At 43.4% G+C, this 17,053-nt stretch overlaps 1 protein-coding gene across 3 annotated transcripts in view; it reads right to left on the bottom strand.

Moving 5' to 3' along the window:
- The window catches only part of Daam1 (dishevelled associated activator of morphogenesis 1), a 158,595-nt gene that overhangs the window by 67,191 nt on the left and 74,351 nt on the right, over positions 1 to 17,053 (bottom strand). For all 3 annotated transcript variants that reach the window (XM_028789181.1, XM_028789173.1, XM_028789189.1), the window contains exon 3: positions 7,029 to 7,118. In XM_028789181.1, coding sequence (XP_028645014.1) covers positions 7,029 to 7,118 — 90 coding nt within the window. The remainder of the gene's footprint in view (positions 1 to 7,028; positions 7,119 to 17,053) is intronic.

Here is a 17,053-nt window from a genome sequence, read left to right as displayed (position 1 = left end):
ACACTCACACACACTCACACGCTATGGTCTCAAACCTCCCAGAGAACTAAGGAGGAGATGAAAAAGGACCCTGAAGCCTCAGGAAGCAAACAATGCCAGGGTTGTCATGACAACAAGCATTATTTGCATTTTAAGTATATACTTTTCCTTCTAATTGTAATAAATGCACTGTGCCACTGCTATATTCAAACAGGCTAGACTGACCTGCATAGCTCCTTGTTGGCTCCTGACAGGCCATGCACAGAACAGCGACTCACACAGGAGTCAAGGCAGTACCACCATGGTTCTGGAGTTCTTACCCTCTGTAGCTCACCTGGTGACCCTCTGGGCTGCTGTGGGGCAGTAGCAGGTCAGCAACAGTCCTAGAGACCTTTCCTTTTTCATCATGTTTGGGCCAGACATCAGCGTGTTCAGCAGTGTCAGTAGGACACTCACATTAATATCACAGGATGTGAAGTAGATACAGCTGTCAGTCTACACTTCGCCCATTTCCTTCCCTCATGCCCAGGGATGCATAGCTTCACCACTTGATTCAATGTCAGAGCCTCGCAGAGAGCTTCCCCAGCTTCTCATGCACACACTCATACACACACACACACACACATTCACATACACTCACACTCAGTTATACACACACACATTCACACACACTCATTCATATACACACACACTCACTCATTCTCCATAAGGACAGCTTATGAACAGTTCCCTATGGCAAGTGCAGAAGACTGTCAGATAACCATAACTTCCTATGGGTCCTGTTTCTCTCACTGAAAACTGATTTAAAACTGTTATGTATATTTTTCAAACAAAGCAATTTTGTTTTTAGCAATCAAGATAAAGATATTTCAAGGTAAGGTAGAGAATAATGAACTATAGAAAAATTAGGAAATGTATATAAAAGAAAAAAAATATCAATCACCCAGAATCTTTCCTAGAAAGCTGTCTGTCCACATGTCTGTCTACATCCACACATCCATCTACATACCTCTACAGACTTGTGATCATTGTAACTCCATGGCTTTAGAGCTTGTTTCTTAACCTTGACATTAAGTGCTGAGAGCTTTCTCCTGTCGTTTAAATGTCTTGATGCACTGAACTGCTTTCAGAGACAACTGCAGAGAGCATCCTCACCACTAACCCTCCCTGCTTCTCGGATCGCTTCCCGGAAGAGGAGTGTTCCAGACTCTGCAGACACATTCATGACCAAGAGCTGTAGGTGTATCTGAAGCCAATCAGGATCTCAGAAGTAGGGTCTTATTTAAACTTCGTATCCAGCAACAAAGCAAGAGGGAACGCCAATGACACACTGTGCACCTGCCTTCTATGTCTCTCCAGCCTCTGAAGCATGCAGAGAAAGGTAGATCCTGTGGGAAGGAACATGGGAATGCTTCACCAGGTAACATGGCTCCACCCAACTCACACCTGTGTTCAAGTTCCCATCTCACTTGAAGCCTCTTAAAACTCTCCTAATAGGCCTGTATCTGATCAGACACAATCAGATAGAGTGGACAGTTGAAATGACTATTTAAATAGCCTCAAGAGGAGTGAAAGCAAAGTACAAATTGAGGGTTGTGGATGAGAGTAGGATAACAGTCACAAGAACACAGCTCAGACGTTGAAAGGGACCTACTTACAGATGAAGGATGTAAGCATGAAGTCAACCCTCTGGTAAAACCAGCAGTAGTCAACGCCATGGTGGGAAGTCACTGGAGCCACAGCCACAGAGGTAGGTCTTTCTTCTCTGTGCACTACAGCCTGTCAGCTTCCTGTTCTGTGGAGCTTATGACATGATGACAATTGTTTGGTTTTATTGATATCTGCTTCTCCCAAACCCATTTACTCTAGGAAATCTGACATTCTTATCTAATCATCCCAGGAATCTTGCTGATTCTTCCTAGAGCAGACACTGTACTCTATTTAATTATACACCAACCTGGTCTTCTTCACCAACACATTGCTTCACTGAGTGAAACGCCAGGCCCCCAGAGCCTGTCATTTCTTACTGCTTTGCAGCTAAGGAGTCTCTACACAGAACACGCAGACACAGACAGGACAGACAGTCCTGAAGCCTGCAGAGTCTGGAGATGCTTCTGGCTCAATGCTACTGTGCCCCTCATGGACTCATTAAAGATGTGAAAGCAGGGAAGGACAGGCTGGTTATTTCTAACCAGGATGGCTTTTGCTACTTTCTTTATCACTTTCCAGCACAAACCAAAGTTAAGTATCACAGGTTGAAAATTCAATGGCTGGAAACCAAATCAGGTACTTCTAAAGAAGCTCAGAAACTGGGCAAAGGCAGCCAGCCAGCCTGACAGGTCCAGTGTCAGGTTGAGGTTATTTTGCTGGCTCCCTTTCATAAATCCTGACATCTACTACAGTGGATACTTGAAGAGTCAATGCTCAGTCTACTGTATGATGAAGCAAATGAACAAAAAGAAAGAAAACAGTATCCTATCCTCTTCAATACTCCAATTCAGAACAACAGCCTGCAGCTAGGACAAGGTACCAGCTACAGAACAGCAGCTCATCTGACCTCCTTCTTCAGCTGGCTTATGTGACAGTTGTGTTCAAAGGAAGGGCTGCGTTTGTCTTTAGTTCCATGACCTCAGCATATGCATCCCCTACATCCTATTTTGATACAATCACCCCCTCTCTACACTTCAAACACTGGCTGCCCTAAATCTCCAGAAGTTGAAAGGACAGCGACCCTCCTGCCCTCAGACAGTACTGCTTTTATCACCATGGGCTCCTGCTGAAAGGAGAACTCCAGAGAAGCTTGGGTTTGATCTGATCAGCATAAACAAACCAAATGGGGTGAGGAGACGCACTAGTCAAATTTCCCTCCCTTACATGGCCTGAAAATGTGTCCAGGACCAGACTAGCAAAATACAGAGATCAACATGGCTGAATCATGGCCAGGATGGAGAAGATACTAGACTGATTTATCTGCGCTAGATCAAGCTCAACCACATACCCAATCATGCACACGCACACCCACACGCACACGCACACGCACACGCACATGCACTTGAACACAAAAACCACACAAAGGCAGTAGGGGAGGAGGTCAGTGGAAATTCCCCTTTCCAAAGTGTCTCCACAAGACACGGAAATGCAACAGAAGACTCAACTCATGAGATCTGAGGCTTTAGAAGCAAAGCAGGCAGGATTAGGCGCCCGTGTGAAAGGCTGGCCTCTCCCTTGATAGCTGTGTCTCTGCAGCAGAGACGATCTACAGCCCAATCAGCTTTGCAGACTCTGGGAAGGGACAAAAGCACTGCCTTGATACTCAGCACTGGGTAAGTGACACTACGGACAGAGCTAAAGACCATTCCTATGCATGCAGTCACTACAATGCAGTGAGCAGCACGCACTCTCACCTCTGCACAGCTACTCCCTACGTTCCCAGGACTTACAGCACGGCCAGATGCCTTTCATGGTCAGATGGTTCATTGTTTTAAAAGCTTCAGTCTAAAATCCAAAGATTGTTAACAGATGCAATTTCTGGCTAGAGACTGGGAAAAACCTCATTTAAACAAAAGGCTATGTTGTGATTGGAGCTAAAAAGGGAATTACCTCTAAAGATAAGAACCACAAACATTTCCTATTTGAAAATACCCCCAACGCCACCGACTAGACCTTTTTTGGACCTTTCATGCAAGTTTAAGAATTTGACAATGGATTGCTGCATGTGCAAACCAGGATGGAGCAGCCAGTGCAGCAAGTGAGAGAGACGTGTTTGGATTTCAGCAAGACCACAGTATCCATCACTGACGCTCCCAACAGTCAACCACGCAAGGTTCAGTTCTTTTTATCATTTTCACCCCAGAAATATTCTCACTGCTTGTATTTTGGCTTTGGAAATAAGGTTTCAACCATAGACTCAAACAGACAAGTTTCCTAAACCACATAGTTGATAAGCAGAGGAACCACTGCCGGGATCCGAGCAGCTGCTGGGAGGAGTGGAGAAGGCCCCTGGCTGAGATCTGCCTGCCCCAGGCTGCTCGGCCCTTGTTTGCACGCGTGACTTCTGTTCACTTTGACCCAGAGAATCTGCTCCTGGGGGTCTGTTCCTGTTGGCTGCCATGGGCCCTTACCCTGCTCTTCACTGTGTGAGTGAACGTCTGTGCTGCTCTAGGTTCTAATCTTGAAATAAGGAAATCTGAAGGAGCCATAGGGGAAGCTTGCCCTCAGCCTTAGAAATGGATGTGGTTTGTCTTACTGGTGATAAACCTGGACTGAAAAACCTGTGTTCCAGGGGAAATGATGTTTTAAGGCAAAGGATGGTCTCCATGAAGCCCATGCTAAGAGACATCACAAGAGACGAGGTAAACAGCATATGCCTCTGTTGGTTAGGTTTCTGTCATCACAGTTGTTCACTACATGCCTCTTAGTTTACTGCAGTGTCCAAAAGCTCCAGTTTTAGGCCTCAGGCACAATATTATTTTAACAATGGGAGAAATTCTAGTCCTGATGATCTGGAGTCGATAGGCTAGAACAGTGCCTGCCTCACAAGCGGAAGGTCCCAGGTTTGGATGCAGAGACAGTTTTGCAGAATCAGCAAGCTCCAGTTTAGAGACAGGTCTTCTCTCAGAAAGTGAGATGAAGAGTGATTAAGAAAGACACTAGATGTACACACATACCATGGGAGTCTCTAAAGAAATTGGCATCCCAAATGAGCTATGCAATTGCTTCTGGAGAGGGGCTAGAAGAATACGAGAAAATCTATGCGGGGTAGCCAGGTTTGAGCAAGAAGAGGCCATGCCTCAGAAAGCAGATTCCATGGCCAGTGGTCCATATTCATATCCATATTCCCATTAAAGGCCAAGCCTAACACACGAGTACACACACACACACACACACACACACACACGACCTGCAGAGGGGTCTTATAAGCCTGGACACTGATAGATGAGCAGCAGCTGTGAGCCTGAGCACGCAACTGTTTTCTAGTGGTTGCCTTCTGTAATGTGAGGGGCAGGAGTTTCCATGACTAACTTTTACTTGCTGTCAAGGATGTAATAAGATATAAGGAAGAAGAGAACTTTCCCCCAGTAAGCTGTTCCCAGTCGCATTTCCTTTTCCATCCTCTGGGACATACACTCGATTTGCAATGTTTCATAATTTAGAGGGAAAAAAGTCCACACCAGGACTAACCAAACAGAACAAGTCCTCTGTGTACAGTGAGCTGGTTCAGTGGGCAAAAGCACTTGCCCTAAAGCCTGACAATCTGAGTCTGATCCCTGGGTCCTACACAGTGGAAGGAGAGAACTGACTCCCAAAAGATGTTCTATCTGCTGGCCACATGAATGTCATGGCATCGACACAATGAACAAATGACCAATTAGTAATATGAATAAACAATTGAAGAAAAATGATGATATAAATTCATCAGAACAGGACTGAATACATCTTACTTTCATTCATTCTAAAATCTCTTTCTAGTGAATGAAACATGCTGCTTGACCTTTCAATGTAAGTTTTCAGTGCTAAACAGGTCCAACATGGAAGAGCAGAAGGGGAGGCACACTGATGGACCAGGACCATGGGCTACAGAATGATGAGGATGTTAGGATCATAATGGACTGATCTGAAGATGATGCTGAGATGTTAGAGCTGGACAGATCTTTCAGCAAAGGCCACCAAAGAGAAATCTGACATGTCATTTACCTGTTTTAACTGCACAGGTGGAAAATTAAGTATGCTTTAAATTTTGTGGCACTCTTTGTAGTGCCAGTAAAACTGTTATTAACCTAGTACAAAGTATGCGAAGAGAGCTGTAAGGATCAGTAGAAAACAGTGCCTCATAAGCAGCTAATGTCAGCTACAGCGATAAGCATGCACACTCACTGATTACTGAGACACCGAGGACTCTGTGGTGGCTGGCATACCAGTGACCCAGGCAGAGGCACTGAGAGACAGCCACATTAATAGATGGACGCTCCAAACTGCATCTGACCATCTAATAGAAGGTGTCCTAATACTGGGTTGCAGCCATTTGTTGCTGGGTCCCTAGGTCAAGAGTGTGTAATCAGGGTGTCTGTTGCATGTTAGAAAGAGCTGGCTCTTTCTCTTAGGTGGTGGCTCTGACCTGGACATTAAATTTAATGTCCATTTAATTCAAATGTCAGATGTAACAGGGGGAAATGCATATGGGGATGGTCTAAGAATCTGGTGCAGCTTTAAAAAATGGGAGCATGAACTTAATTCCAGTGCTCTCTGCCAAGTGATGCCCTGTACCATGGATGCAGAAAGGTTTTCAGTAGTTTCTCGCTGCCCCCAGTGTCATTTGTCCCATCTCCTGAGGTGATACAGTACCAGCTTTTAATTGTTAAGTGACTACCCAGAATGAAGGTACTGCCATGTTCCTCACAATGAGGCTTGAAAGGATGTAGAACTCCTGAAGTGAGGGCCAGCAGTGGATCAGTGGGTGAAACAAGTGCAAGGCAGACACCCTGACTTCAATCCCTGGAACCCACGGTGGAAGAAGAGAATGGACTCCTGAAAGTTGTCCAGTGAGTGTCACAGATGTGCTGCGGGATGAACACAGCAGGCTGTGTGCTCCACTTCTCCCGTTTCTCATTTTCCATTTTGGAATGGGAACTGGCTGAAGAGCACTTTGGACTATGTGGACAGCGAGGCCACACTCTAGAGGCAGCAAAGTGTGAAGCTTTACTACAGTATGTAAACAGCTATGACACCCATCTTCATTCACCTTGCACGAACTGCTACGGGAGGAGCAGGGGAGATGCTTCTGCCTCATACAGGCCTATGTTATTTTAGGTCTCAGTTACACACAGTTATGAGTAACGGTGACGGCTGTGTGGATCCCCGGGAGTTGCTCATAAAAACAACATCCGAGAAGTAGTACTTCACTATATGGAGCTGCAAGGCTATAACGTGACATGTTCAAACTGGTTTCCGCATCACAAAGAGCTTTCTGAGTCCAGCAGATGTAATGCGGGAGCAAAAGGAGTCGGAAGTGACATTCTTCTGTTTAACTATGATCATGGTGAGTATCTTACCATTTTCTTGCTACAGTATATCTGCCACTTTTTCTCTGCTGGAAGTGCAAACATGGCTTCCCTGTGTTTGTCTGTGAGGTCAAGTTCATCCTGAGAAGAAGAAAAAACAAAGATTAGTATTACAGAGATCAATATTATCCCTATAGAGTACACTGACAGTGTCATCAAGGAGAAAAGCAATTCACCAACACACAGTTAAGATGGAAGTTAGTTCAAAGTATGTTTTATGACGACTAATGTAGCTTCCCATGGCATAGGGCCAGACCCCAGCACTGCAAGGTGGAGAAAGCACAGCACTACGGGTGCCAAGATTTGGGGGAATGGCCAGGTTGGGCCTTAGCTGTTGCTAATGCTATGGATAGTCCACGGAGTGCGCTGCAAGGCTGTTAAGCCACAGGAATTCAGGATTAATCATATTAAAAGTGATGGTTTGCTGCTGACAATCTTCCAGAAAGGATAGAGATTACAGAAAATGTATTCTTGGGCTGAGCACTGGATGGTTTACACATGATAGGAATGAAAATGTACCAGACACTCAATACCAACAAAAGCACTGACTACAGATAGAGTTCTTATTAAATGCCAAGGTCTTTTCTCTAAGCACTCCATAGTCATTATCCAAAAATGGATTTGCGAATGGAGTGCTTTAATTTAGATTCTGAATGTCCCCCAAAGGTTCATGTACTAGAAATCTCTTCCCCAGCATGACACTATTGGAAACGGATGGAACCCTTTTGGGGTAGAGACTAGAAGAAACATGACCTTAGGTTAGTGGGGTATACCCCGAAAGGGGATTGAGGGACCTGTCCATTTCCTCTCTCTGTCTCCTGGTCATGATATGAATGGTTTTTGCTTTGCCAAGTGCTCCCTTTATGATAATGCTGCCTTGATTCAGTCCATAACAATGCCAAGGATCATGACATGGAATTTTCCAAACTGTGGGGTTGGCATAAACTTTTTCTTTTTATAGGCTCACTATATTGGATGTTTTTTGTTATAGTGATAAAAACTAAGGCAGCCAACAGAAATCAAAGCCTAGGTTTGGATAATAGATTTGGTACATAAGGGAAACCATAGCCAGTTTAGATGAAGCAGTGAGCTATACAACTCACTGAATTGGAGCTAAGGCTATAACCAGTTTGTAGAAGGCCTTAAGTGCCAGGCCAAGGAACATCATCATCATCATCATCACCTGAGAATGAGTGTTTTGCCTGCATGTCTGTGTGTGCATCACATGCATACCTGGTGTCCATGGAGGCTAGAAGAAGGTATCAGCTCCCCTGAAACTGGAGTTACAGACAGTTGTAAGATGCTGCATGGGTACTGGGAATTAAACCCAGATCCTCTGGAAGAGTAAGCAGCCAGTGCTCTTAACCACTGAGCCATCTCTCTAGATCTGGGAACTTTCTAGTTTTGAACACAATGAGCCAATGGAGTTTTGTGTAAGTGCCTGGTATCATCACCATAACCCTTAACTAATATGTCCTAAGGATTTTGTGTACAGACAGACCTTTCCTGTTTAATTCTCACAATGAACCTGAAGAGGGCCACTCATTATCACATCCCTTACAATAATAATCTCCAGTGTGAGAGGGTTAAGGGGAACGGACGGTGAAGCTTAGATACTTCCTCTGGCCTACACACCTGCTGAACAAAGAGGCTAGGTTTTTATCCCCAGAGCTGTGTGCCTCCAGGGTCCCGACTCTTAGCTTCTCGGCTAGATGCTTAGAAACATTAAGCCTACGGGGTGGAGAGCTTGGGAAGTCAACTTACAGACATTTATAACTAATGAATAGCAGCAAAGAGATAATGAATAAGGAGTGTTTAGAGAGAAAGTCTTGGCATCTAGTAACTCCATCCATAGTTAATGTGATTATTGGTATTGAGCGCCTGGTTCATGTATGTTCCCACAGGGAAGGTTATCTAGTTGAGAGCTGTAGACGGCTGGATGTGGATAAAGATAAAAGCTATAAATTAGGGTTCAATAAGGTTCTGATCTCTAATGGCAAGTTCTATTGAATGGCTTGTGTGTATATCTGCTGTCAGTCATACTTGGGAACTTGCAGGTACAGGTCATTGGCTTCCTATCTTACATTTTACACTCCTATGACAACTTAGTCATCAAGTGCCATTACACCCTCCTTGAAAAGATTTTCCCTTTGTTTCATGCACCATGGAACCACCCAGACTTACTTATGTCCCAGTAACCCTGCTGGGGCTTCTGGACAGCCCCTCACACATCTTCCTTGCCCTTCCAGTACTGTCTACTCAGCACACCTAGTTCTCTTCAATCATTTCTGCTTTCAATCCTGGGTGAGCACCAGAATCACCAGAGGGCTTCTGACCTCACTGACCACTAGCATGTAGGCCATCAGGGAAGGTGTGGTGTAGGCATTTCTGTTAGGTTTCCAACCTCTTGCTGATGCTCTGGTCTAGAAACTATGTGTTAGAGTCACTGCCTTGAAAATAAACCCTGTGCTATTTCAAGCATGCAGTCCAGAATCTTTATGACTTCCATGATGCCTGAAAAATTAATTACCCATTCTTCAGCTGGACTCTTGAAGGCCTCCATTTGTAAAAGTTTCTCTGCCAGGGTAACTTCTAATTAGCTCTTTGCTTTAATCTCATTAACATCTGTCCCTCCAGAGTCTCTAACAGGTCAGCTTCCCGCCTCTGAATCCCACCAAGTCACTGCTTCCTCTCCGGAACAAGCAGACCACTAACTCTTCCTGCAAGCACTAGCAATGAGGAACCATGCAGTAATGCCTGGCTCAGGGTAGCAACTGTACTGTAGTTATTTCTCTCACTTGAACACAAATCAGTTGCTAGCTAGTTTTAAGAGCGAAATAAATAGTTAAGGCACTAAAATATGTACACACACACACATGCAATCATACTCTAACCAAAAGAAACTGGCTAATGAATAGCCAAGGAAGGAAAGAAGAAAAGAAGAACTGGCATCGAAAATTTCATTATGAGAGAACATGTTTAAAATGCTGAAATTCTGGCATGCAACTTTATATATGGGAAGTAATTATCTTCCTTCCTTTTTAAATTTCCTATGAGTCACACCTGCTCTGAAAAACAGGGGAAGCAAGGCGAACATAAATCACTTCCGAGCAATCAGCCCAGTTAATCAAACTGCTCAATAGTACCTAGCTTAGTTTGGGAAAATGCTTTTGATTTGAGGGAACAGCATTCTTAACAATACACATTTACTATATATCAGCATCGTTTTTCCTGAATATAGGTGTGGACAAAATGTGTGGATCCTAAAACTTCAAAATTCACAGCATGGGTGAAATAGTGTGCGATTTTGCTGAGTTGCAGATATGACCTATTTTAAACTGTGAGGACATAGAGGAGCTGGGGCACACAATCTAATGCCAAAAGAAAATATTCACAGAACAAAAACAAATTGCTGTAATATTCCCACAGAAAATTTTGATCTACAATAAGGACATGGAAAAGGATAAATGTATTCTGACAATAATAGCTAATGACTGTTCAACATTTTCTATGTGTCTGTTAGTAATATTTTATGTAAATTAATTTATTTTAACTAATATATCAATCCCACCAAGTGGGTATTATTACTAACCCATTTTCTAAAAAAACTGGGTCATGGAATGATTGAGCACCTTGTCCCAGGCACAAAGATAGCAAACAGCTGAAGTGAGACTTAAGTACAAATGGACTGTAGAGTCTGTGCTCTTTCAGGGTACTGTCTAGTCCACCAGCAGGTAGGTGGGTTCATGTCACAGAAACAGGCATGAAGAAGCATCCATCAAGTGTCTACAAGAAGCAAGAGATGTGCTTTATTGGCAGCTGTCCCTGAGTTGTAGGCTTTGATTGATCATACATCTTGGGCAAATGACATGGCCTCTGACTCTCAATTCCTTTATCTGAGGACACAATGTGAATGCAATCCTTTAGTCATCTTGGAAATTCATTCATGGAACCAAAGGTACTTTGTGTTGAGTATCTAGTAAATGTCAGGCACTGAGACAGGTTTCGGGACAATAAGGGTGTCACTTGCTCATGAGGACAGAAGAGGAAATCAGATGCCAACTTTAGGATGATCACATGCTAAGTTGGTTGTAGGAAAGTTGGTACAGTGAAGGCTTCCCCAGGTAAATGACATGGTCAACAGGAACTAAAGAGGTAGAAAGCACTGGAGACAGTAAACAGCAGCCATGAAAACCACTCTCAACTCGGTCTTTATCCTTAGAGTCAGCAAAGATGAGTAGTAGATTCCCAGGCAAGCAAGCAAAGATTAAAGCAGATAATTTAAATTCAGGAGTGCAGAAACACAATGTATAGGATATAAAGAGACCCTCACTGGTCCATTCGAAAGTTTCTTTACTCTGGCATCCTATTTAATGATGTGGCAAGAATGCATGATTCTGAAGGTTCCATCAGCATCTCCTACCTAGTCTAGGACTAGAGCAACATAAAGAATGCAAAGATGAATAAGACACACTGGCTTCAGGGTACTTATAACCTCTCTACAAAGATGAATAGGAGGTTTTCCAGTTCTCTTTCTTTGCAGGAAAAAGTACAAACTCTAAGCAGGTAGGGGCTTCCTGACAGGGTCCCTGTTGACCTGCCTCACCTGACTGGCCCCTCCACCAGCAGCACCTCCAGCAGTTCTGACCACACTTCCCCAGCCTCTAAAACCCTGCATACAGTGTGTTCTTTCTCAGGCGTGCTCCTCCCAATGCATCCTAGTCATCCCAGCTTTCTCAAAGCATCAGCTACCTACTTCACATTGTGGGTCTGACTGTCCTGGGGTGGCCAGTTCCTCAGTGCCCTAAAGCATTTTTCACATGATCATGGTCAGGCGATTGGCTTGTCTCCCTCCCATTGTGGACTGATTCCTAGAGGTAGCTAGGTAGCTCAGTTTGTTCTATTCATCTTCGAATTAACTGCCAGTACCTGACATAAAATGACACTGGAGGAATGCAGGAGTAGGGAAAATATAAGGTAGGAGGAAAGAAAGGTCAGGATGGGAGCTGAAAGGGAATCAAAGTGGAACCGACTGATTTTACAGATTAAAACCGAGGGCCTGGGAGAAGGCTCCATGGGAAAGGCTCTCGCCCTGCTGGGATAAAGAATAGGTTTGAATTTCCAGAACTCATATAAAGCAGGGCACAGAGGCAAGCATCTGTACTCCCTGTGCTCCTACAGGGAGGTAGGAGGTAGAGGCAGTAGAGTCCTCAGCAGTTCACAGTCCAGCTAGCCTGGAGTAGACAGGGGTAAAGAGAAGACATCTATCTCAAATAAGGTGGAGGGTAAGGAAGTACTTGAGGCTGTCCCCTGACTACCACATAAGCAGCATGGTACAGGAGAGTCTGCGCTCACACACATGCTTGAATACACACCTCACACAAAAACAAAAACTATTCTTATTGCTTATTTCCTTTCTTTTGTGTTTTTCAGGCTAACCTGGAACTCATTAAGTTCCCCCAGACTGGCCTCAAATTTGTAGGAATCCTCCTGCCTCATGAGGGATTCCCTGTAGGAGCACATAGAATACAGATGCTTGCCTCTGTGCCCTGCTTTATATGAGTTCTGGAAATTCAAACCAATTCTTTATCCCTGCATAGCAATCCCAAATGTTGAGATTACAGTATGAGCCACCATGGTTGGCTTGGAAAAATCTTGAGAATATTGTTTTAGACCTAGCAAAGGGGCAAGATAAGGCATTCCAGTTCCTCCACATTCTCATCAACACTTTGGACCATGTCCTTTCAATGTGAGCAATCTTTGTTTATGTCAGATGCTATCCCATCCAGTCTTATTTGGCATTTTCCTAATGGCAACTAGTGCTGATTCTAACTTTCCATGCATTGATTGCCTGTTCTTTTTTTTTTTTTAAAGATTTATTTATTTATTTATTATATGTAAGTACACTGTTGCTGTCAGACACCCATATGAGGGCATCAGATCTCATTGCAGATGGTTGTGAGCCACCATGTGGTTGCTGGGATTTGAACTCATGACCTCTAGAAGAGCAGTCAGTGCTCTTAACCGCTGAGCCATCTCACCAGCCCTGATTGCCTGTTCTTATGCATTCATTTTATGACTGTATTCATTTTGATAATTATTCCAGAAATTGAAAGAGGCAACCATGGAATTGGAATCACTACATCTTATATTTCAAGTAGCATCTCTTTATATAAGTTTTTTTTTTTTATAGCAAGCCTTATGGAGTGAGAAAAATCTGTTTTCCTGGGGTGGTGGGTGCTGTAAACTATATACATCTATTAAAACTAATCAAACTGTTCTATAATGTGTAAATTATATTTCAATCAAGATCAGAAACACACACACATACAAACACCAAGTGTGCTGTTAGAGCAACAGAAAAGTAAGCAGATTTCTTGGAGGCAGAGACAGACAGTACACCTGACATAACCGGGACACACACTTCCGGTGAAGCTTTCACTGAGCTCTGAAAAGGAAAGCAGCCTGTGTGGAGGGAAAAGAAGGCTGTGTGTCCTTTATAGCAAGTGCCAAGTCTACCATTTTACATACAGCTTTTATTCAATACCACAGATCACTTCAATGAAATATTATCATCTTTGAACATTTTCAAAAATTTTATTAGTATAGATGGCATTTAGGTCAATCATAATTAATTTAATAACTTAATAGTTTAATTAGGTGACGCATTGATACTAACAAGAAGCCCTTTGGAACCTTTTTTGCTCCTTTCAGGTTAGAGTTGTTTGTGTTGTCACTGAGAAAGGATTTCATGAAGTCTGGTCTCGCGTCAAACTCATTGTGTATCCAAGATGGCCTTTAACTTTGGACCGTCTGCCTGCATCTCTGGAGTGCTGAAATTACAGGTGGGTCCCACCACACAGAAAGTACTGGATGTTGGAGACTGAACCCAGGGCTCTGTGTTTGCCATCCAAACACTTTACCATCCAAGTGACATCCTCACCCTGGCTTTTGTTACTATCACCCTTAGTCCTGGGGTATTGGGTTTCCTACTAAGATTAACAAGTGTGCTTAGCAGAAAGCCAAGAACACCAGCCTGTGTACGCATCTCACCATACCTCAGCCTGGATGGCCTCCTCCTCATACAGGCCACAAAAACTTGCTTCTTCATTTTATTATTTTGTGCTAGATCTTTGAAGTTAACTGACAATGAGCTAGTGAATGACAAGATAACACTTTGTGCTGACTCAGCACCATCCCTCTTCCTAGAAAGCCTGTTTCCTAAAGACTAAAACTCATAGAAAACCCTTAGAGACTCCTCTCAACAAAGATAGTAATGGTCTTTTGATTTCTTTATAGAACATGTATTTTTTCCTAATATCTTGAACAAAGACTTTTTTAAATGGAGAAAAGAGCTTTGAGGGAAGGCCAGCTGTGGGAACCACAGTTCTAGGCTTAGCCCTAACAAAATGTATTATTAAGCCTCCACTCTGAAAGAATGTGGACAAAGAAACCTCACTGGACCTACACTTACCTTTCAGTAGCTCAAGGGAGAAACCCACATAAATCAGAAAACAATCAGCACGTGACACATCAATAAAAGGAAACACGTTGATTTGGTAGATAAAGCAAAGGAAGGCATTTTGAAATAATATACAATAAAGGTCTTAAATGAGTAGGAAGACTAGTACTTTGTGACAAACTCTGTTTTCCAAGATCTTAAGTGATTGAAATGTAAGATTACATATAAGACCTCCAGCCTACTGGAGGTTCTATAGGGTACGGTAGAGCAGTAGTCTATTTCTTATGAGGTCAACTTACCCACACATGGACATGAATATACATTTAGACAGAGGCTAGGACAGCATTTGCGTAATCCCAGAATAGAGGGTGGAGGGTAAGAAAAACAAGGAGAAGCTAAAGCCCTTGGGGTACTCTGCTTATGCATTCACCATTTTGTGTGTTTATTATGTTTGGGGATTGTTTTTCTTGTGTTTTGTTTTGCCTTATAATGGTCCTTGACAAGCTAACCTTCCATCTGATTGCATGTACACAGTTCACAGAACTCCCAAGCCTATTACTCAAACAAGCCTTTACTTTCCTCCTACAAAACTGCCCATGGCAAAAAAGTCCAACTCTCACAGTCTAGTCCCACTAAGATTCCTATACACTGAGTGGGCTGTAACCTTCTCTGGATTACCTCAAGGATATATACCAACATCCGCAGTGCCCTCTCAGGATGGAACCCCCATTTCCCATAGTACAGTTCTACAATATCGGAAGTCAGACTCTAGAGGGGTCAGGAACCAGAACACATGTCAAATGTGATAACTGGAAAAGACCAGACGAGGAATGTGGATAACAAGGTGTGATCCTCTGACAGAAAAAAAAAAATCACTTTTATGAATGTATGGAGAAATACACTGTTAAACTGCAATAACTCATTAAACTTACAAACATCCAGCCCCACCAAGACCTGTGACTGTCACACCCAACAGTCATAGGTTGCTAATAGCTCTTAAAATTTAATCACAAGTGGCCCTGAGAGCACTGTTTTATTCTTAGGGTGGTAGGTAGAAATATGACAGTCCGATATGATTTTGACAGTTTGGAGGCATACTCCTGCTCCTAACCAGTCAGGAAGGCAAGAAAGGAGAAGGTCTACAACAGAAAGCCTTCTACCCAGAAAGGGCTGGGCATGTTCACAGACAGATCCTGAGGGCTTCAGCCTGTAGCACTTCTGCCAACACCCTAAGTCACTATACAGAATACCACAGGATGATTCAACGTCTCCTAGGTAACATTCTGTGTTTGAGAGACATGTTTTCATGTGCTACAAACAAGAGAGAAACTCTACAAGCAAAGGCTGACTAACAGAACATTTAACATCTTACTATTAATGCTTTAATGACTTTATTTCCTTTCTTTCCCCTTAGAAGCAGACAATACAAACTATATCCTGTTTGCTAGACAAACTCTACAGCTACACCTAGAGTTCTTCAGCTTTTCTTATGTTAACTAGAAATCCATTGGGGTTACTTGAACTTTTAATTAATCTGAATCAGCAGCAGCTTGCTAGTCCTCTAAACCAAAAAACAAACAAACAAACAAACAAACAAAAAACTCCACCTGTTCTAGGTAGCTAAGTCATTTCCCCAAATGCCCATTTTCAGAACTATACTCTAGTGCAACTTCAGTTGAGCAAATTTTTAATATGGAGCATTTCTGAGCAGTATTTCCTAACTGAATGGAGAGACTGAGCCAGCCATAGTAACAGACGTAAGACACCCCAGAGGCCTGTGGGAGGCTGGAGCCAGAGCTCCCTGCAGGTCCTTCCTGCTAGTGCCAGTTCTGCTCTTGGAGCCCAGGCCCCTCCCACACACTCAAGAGACTTGTTTGGCAGATCATCTGACACATTTCAGCATTAATTGGGTCAAAAACAATCCAGCAGAGGCTCTTCCCACAGCATCGTTACATACTTACTTCACCAAGTGATACGCACTGGGGAAGCTTTGTTCTCTGGGTGTTGTGTGTATGCTGGAGGGGGGTGTTCATGTGGACGTGTGCACATGTGCTGTGTGCATGTTGGAGGGGGTGTTCATGTGGACTTGTGCACATGTGCTTGCAGGTATTCATCTCATTGAACCTGAAGCTTATTGATTTAACCTGCCTGCCCCCTACTCCAATGCTGGCATTACAAGCCACACTGCTGCACTGGGCTCTTAGGCTGGTGTTGGACATCTGAACTCAGGTCCTCACACTTAGGAGACTGGGCTATTTCCCTAGCCCTTGGTAGATACATTTAAGAGTAAAGTTTATTTCTTAAACTTCCTCACCTTTGTTCTTTTAATCTGGTCCCCTTCCTGCAGGGCAGTGTGAGGTTCCCATAGTAACATCCAAATGAGAAAGATGAATAGAAAAGATGACAGCACATGGGGAGAGGGCACAAACATCAGCCCAAATGTATCATCACTACTCCAAGAAATAGTCACAAAACAAACCTAGCTGCTGGAGTTCTCAGCAGTCAAGGTCTCGGTCTGTCTCTCTCTCTCTCTCTCTCTCTCTCTCTCTCTCTC

This window comes from Grammomys surdaster, unplaced genomic scaffold (assembly GCF_004785775.1).
Source record: "Grammomys surdaster isolate TR1022 unplaced genomic scaffold, NIH_TR_1.0 127, whole genome shotgun sequence".
Classification (NCBI taxonomy): Eukaryota; Metazoa; Chordata; class Mammalia; order Rodentia; family Muridae; genus Grammomys; species Grammomys surdaster.
The sequence above is the reverse complement of the archived record's forward strand: the minus strand, read 5'-3'. Positions and strand labels throughout refer to the sequence as shown.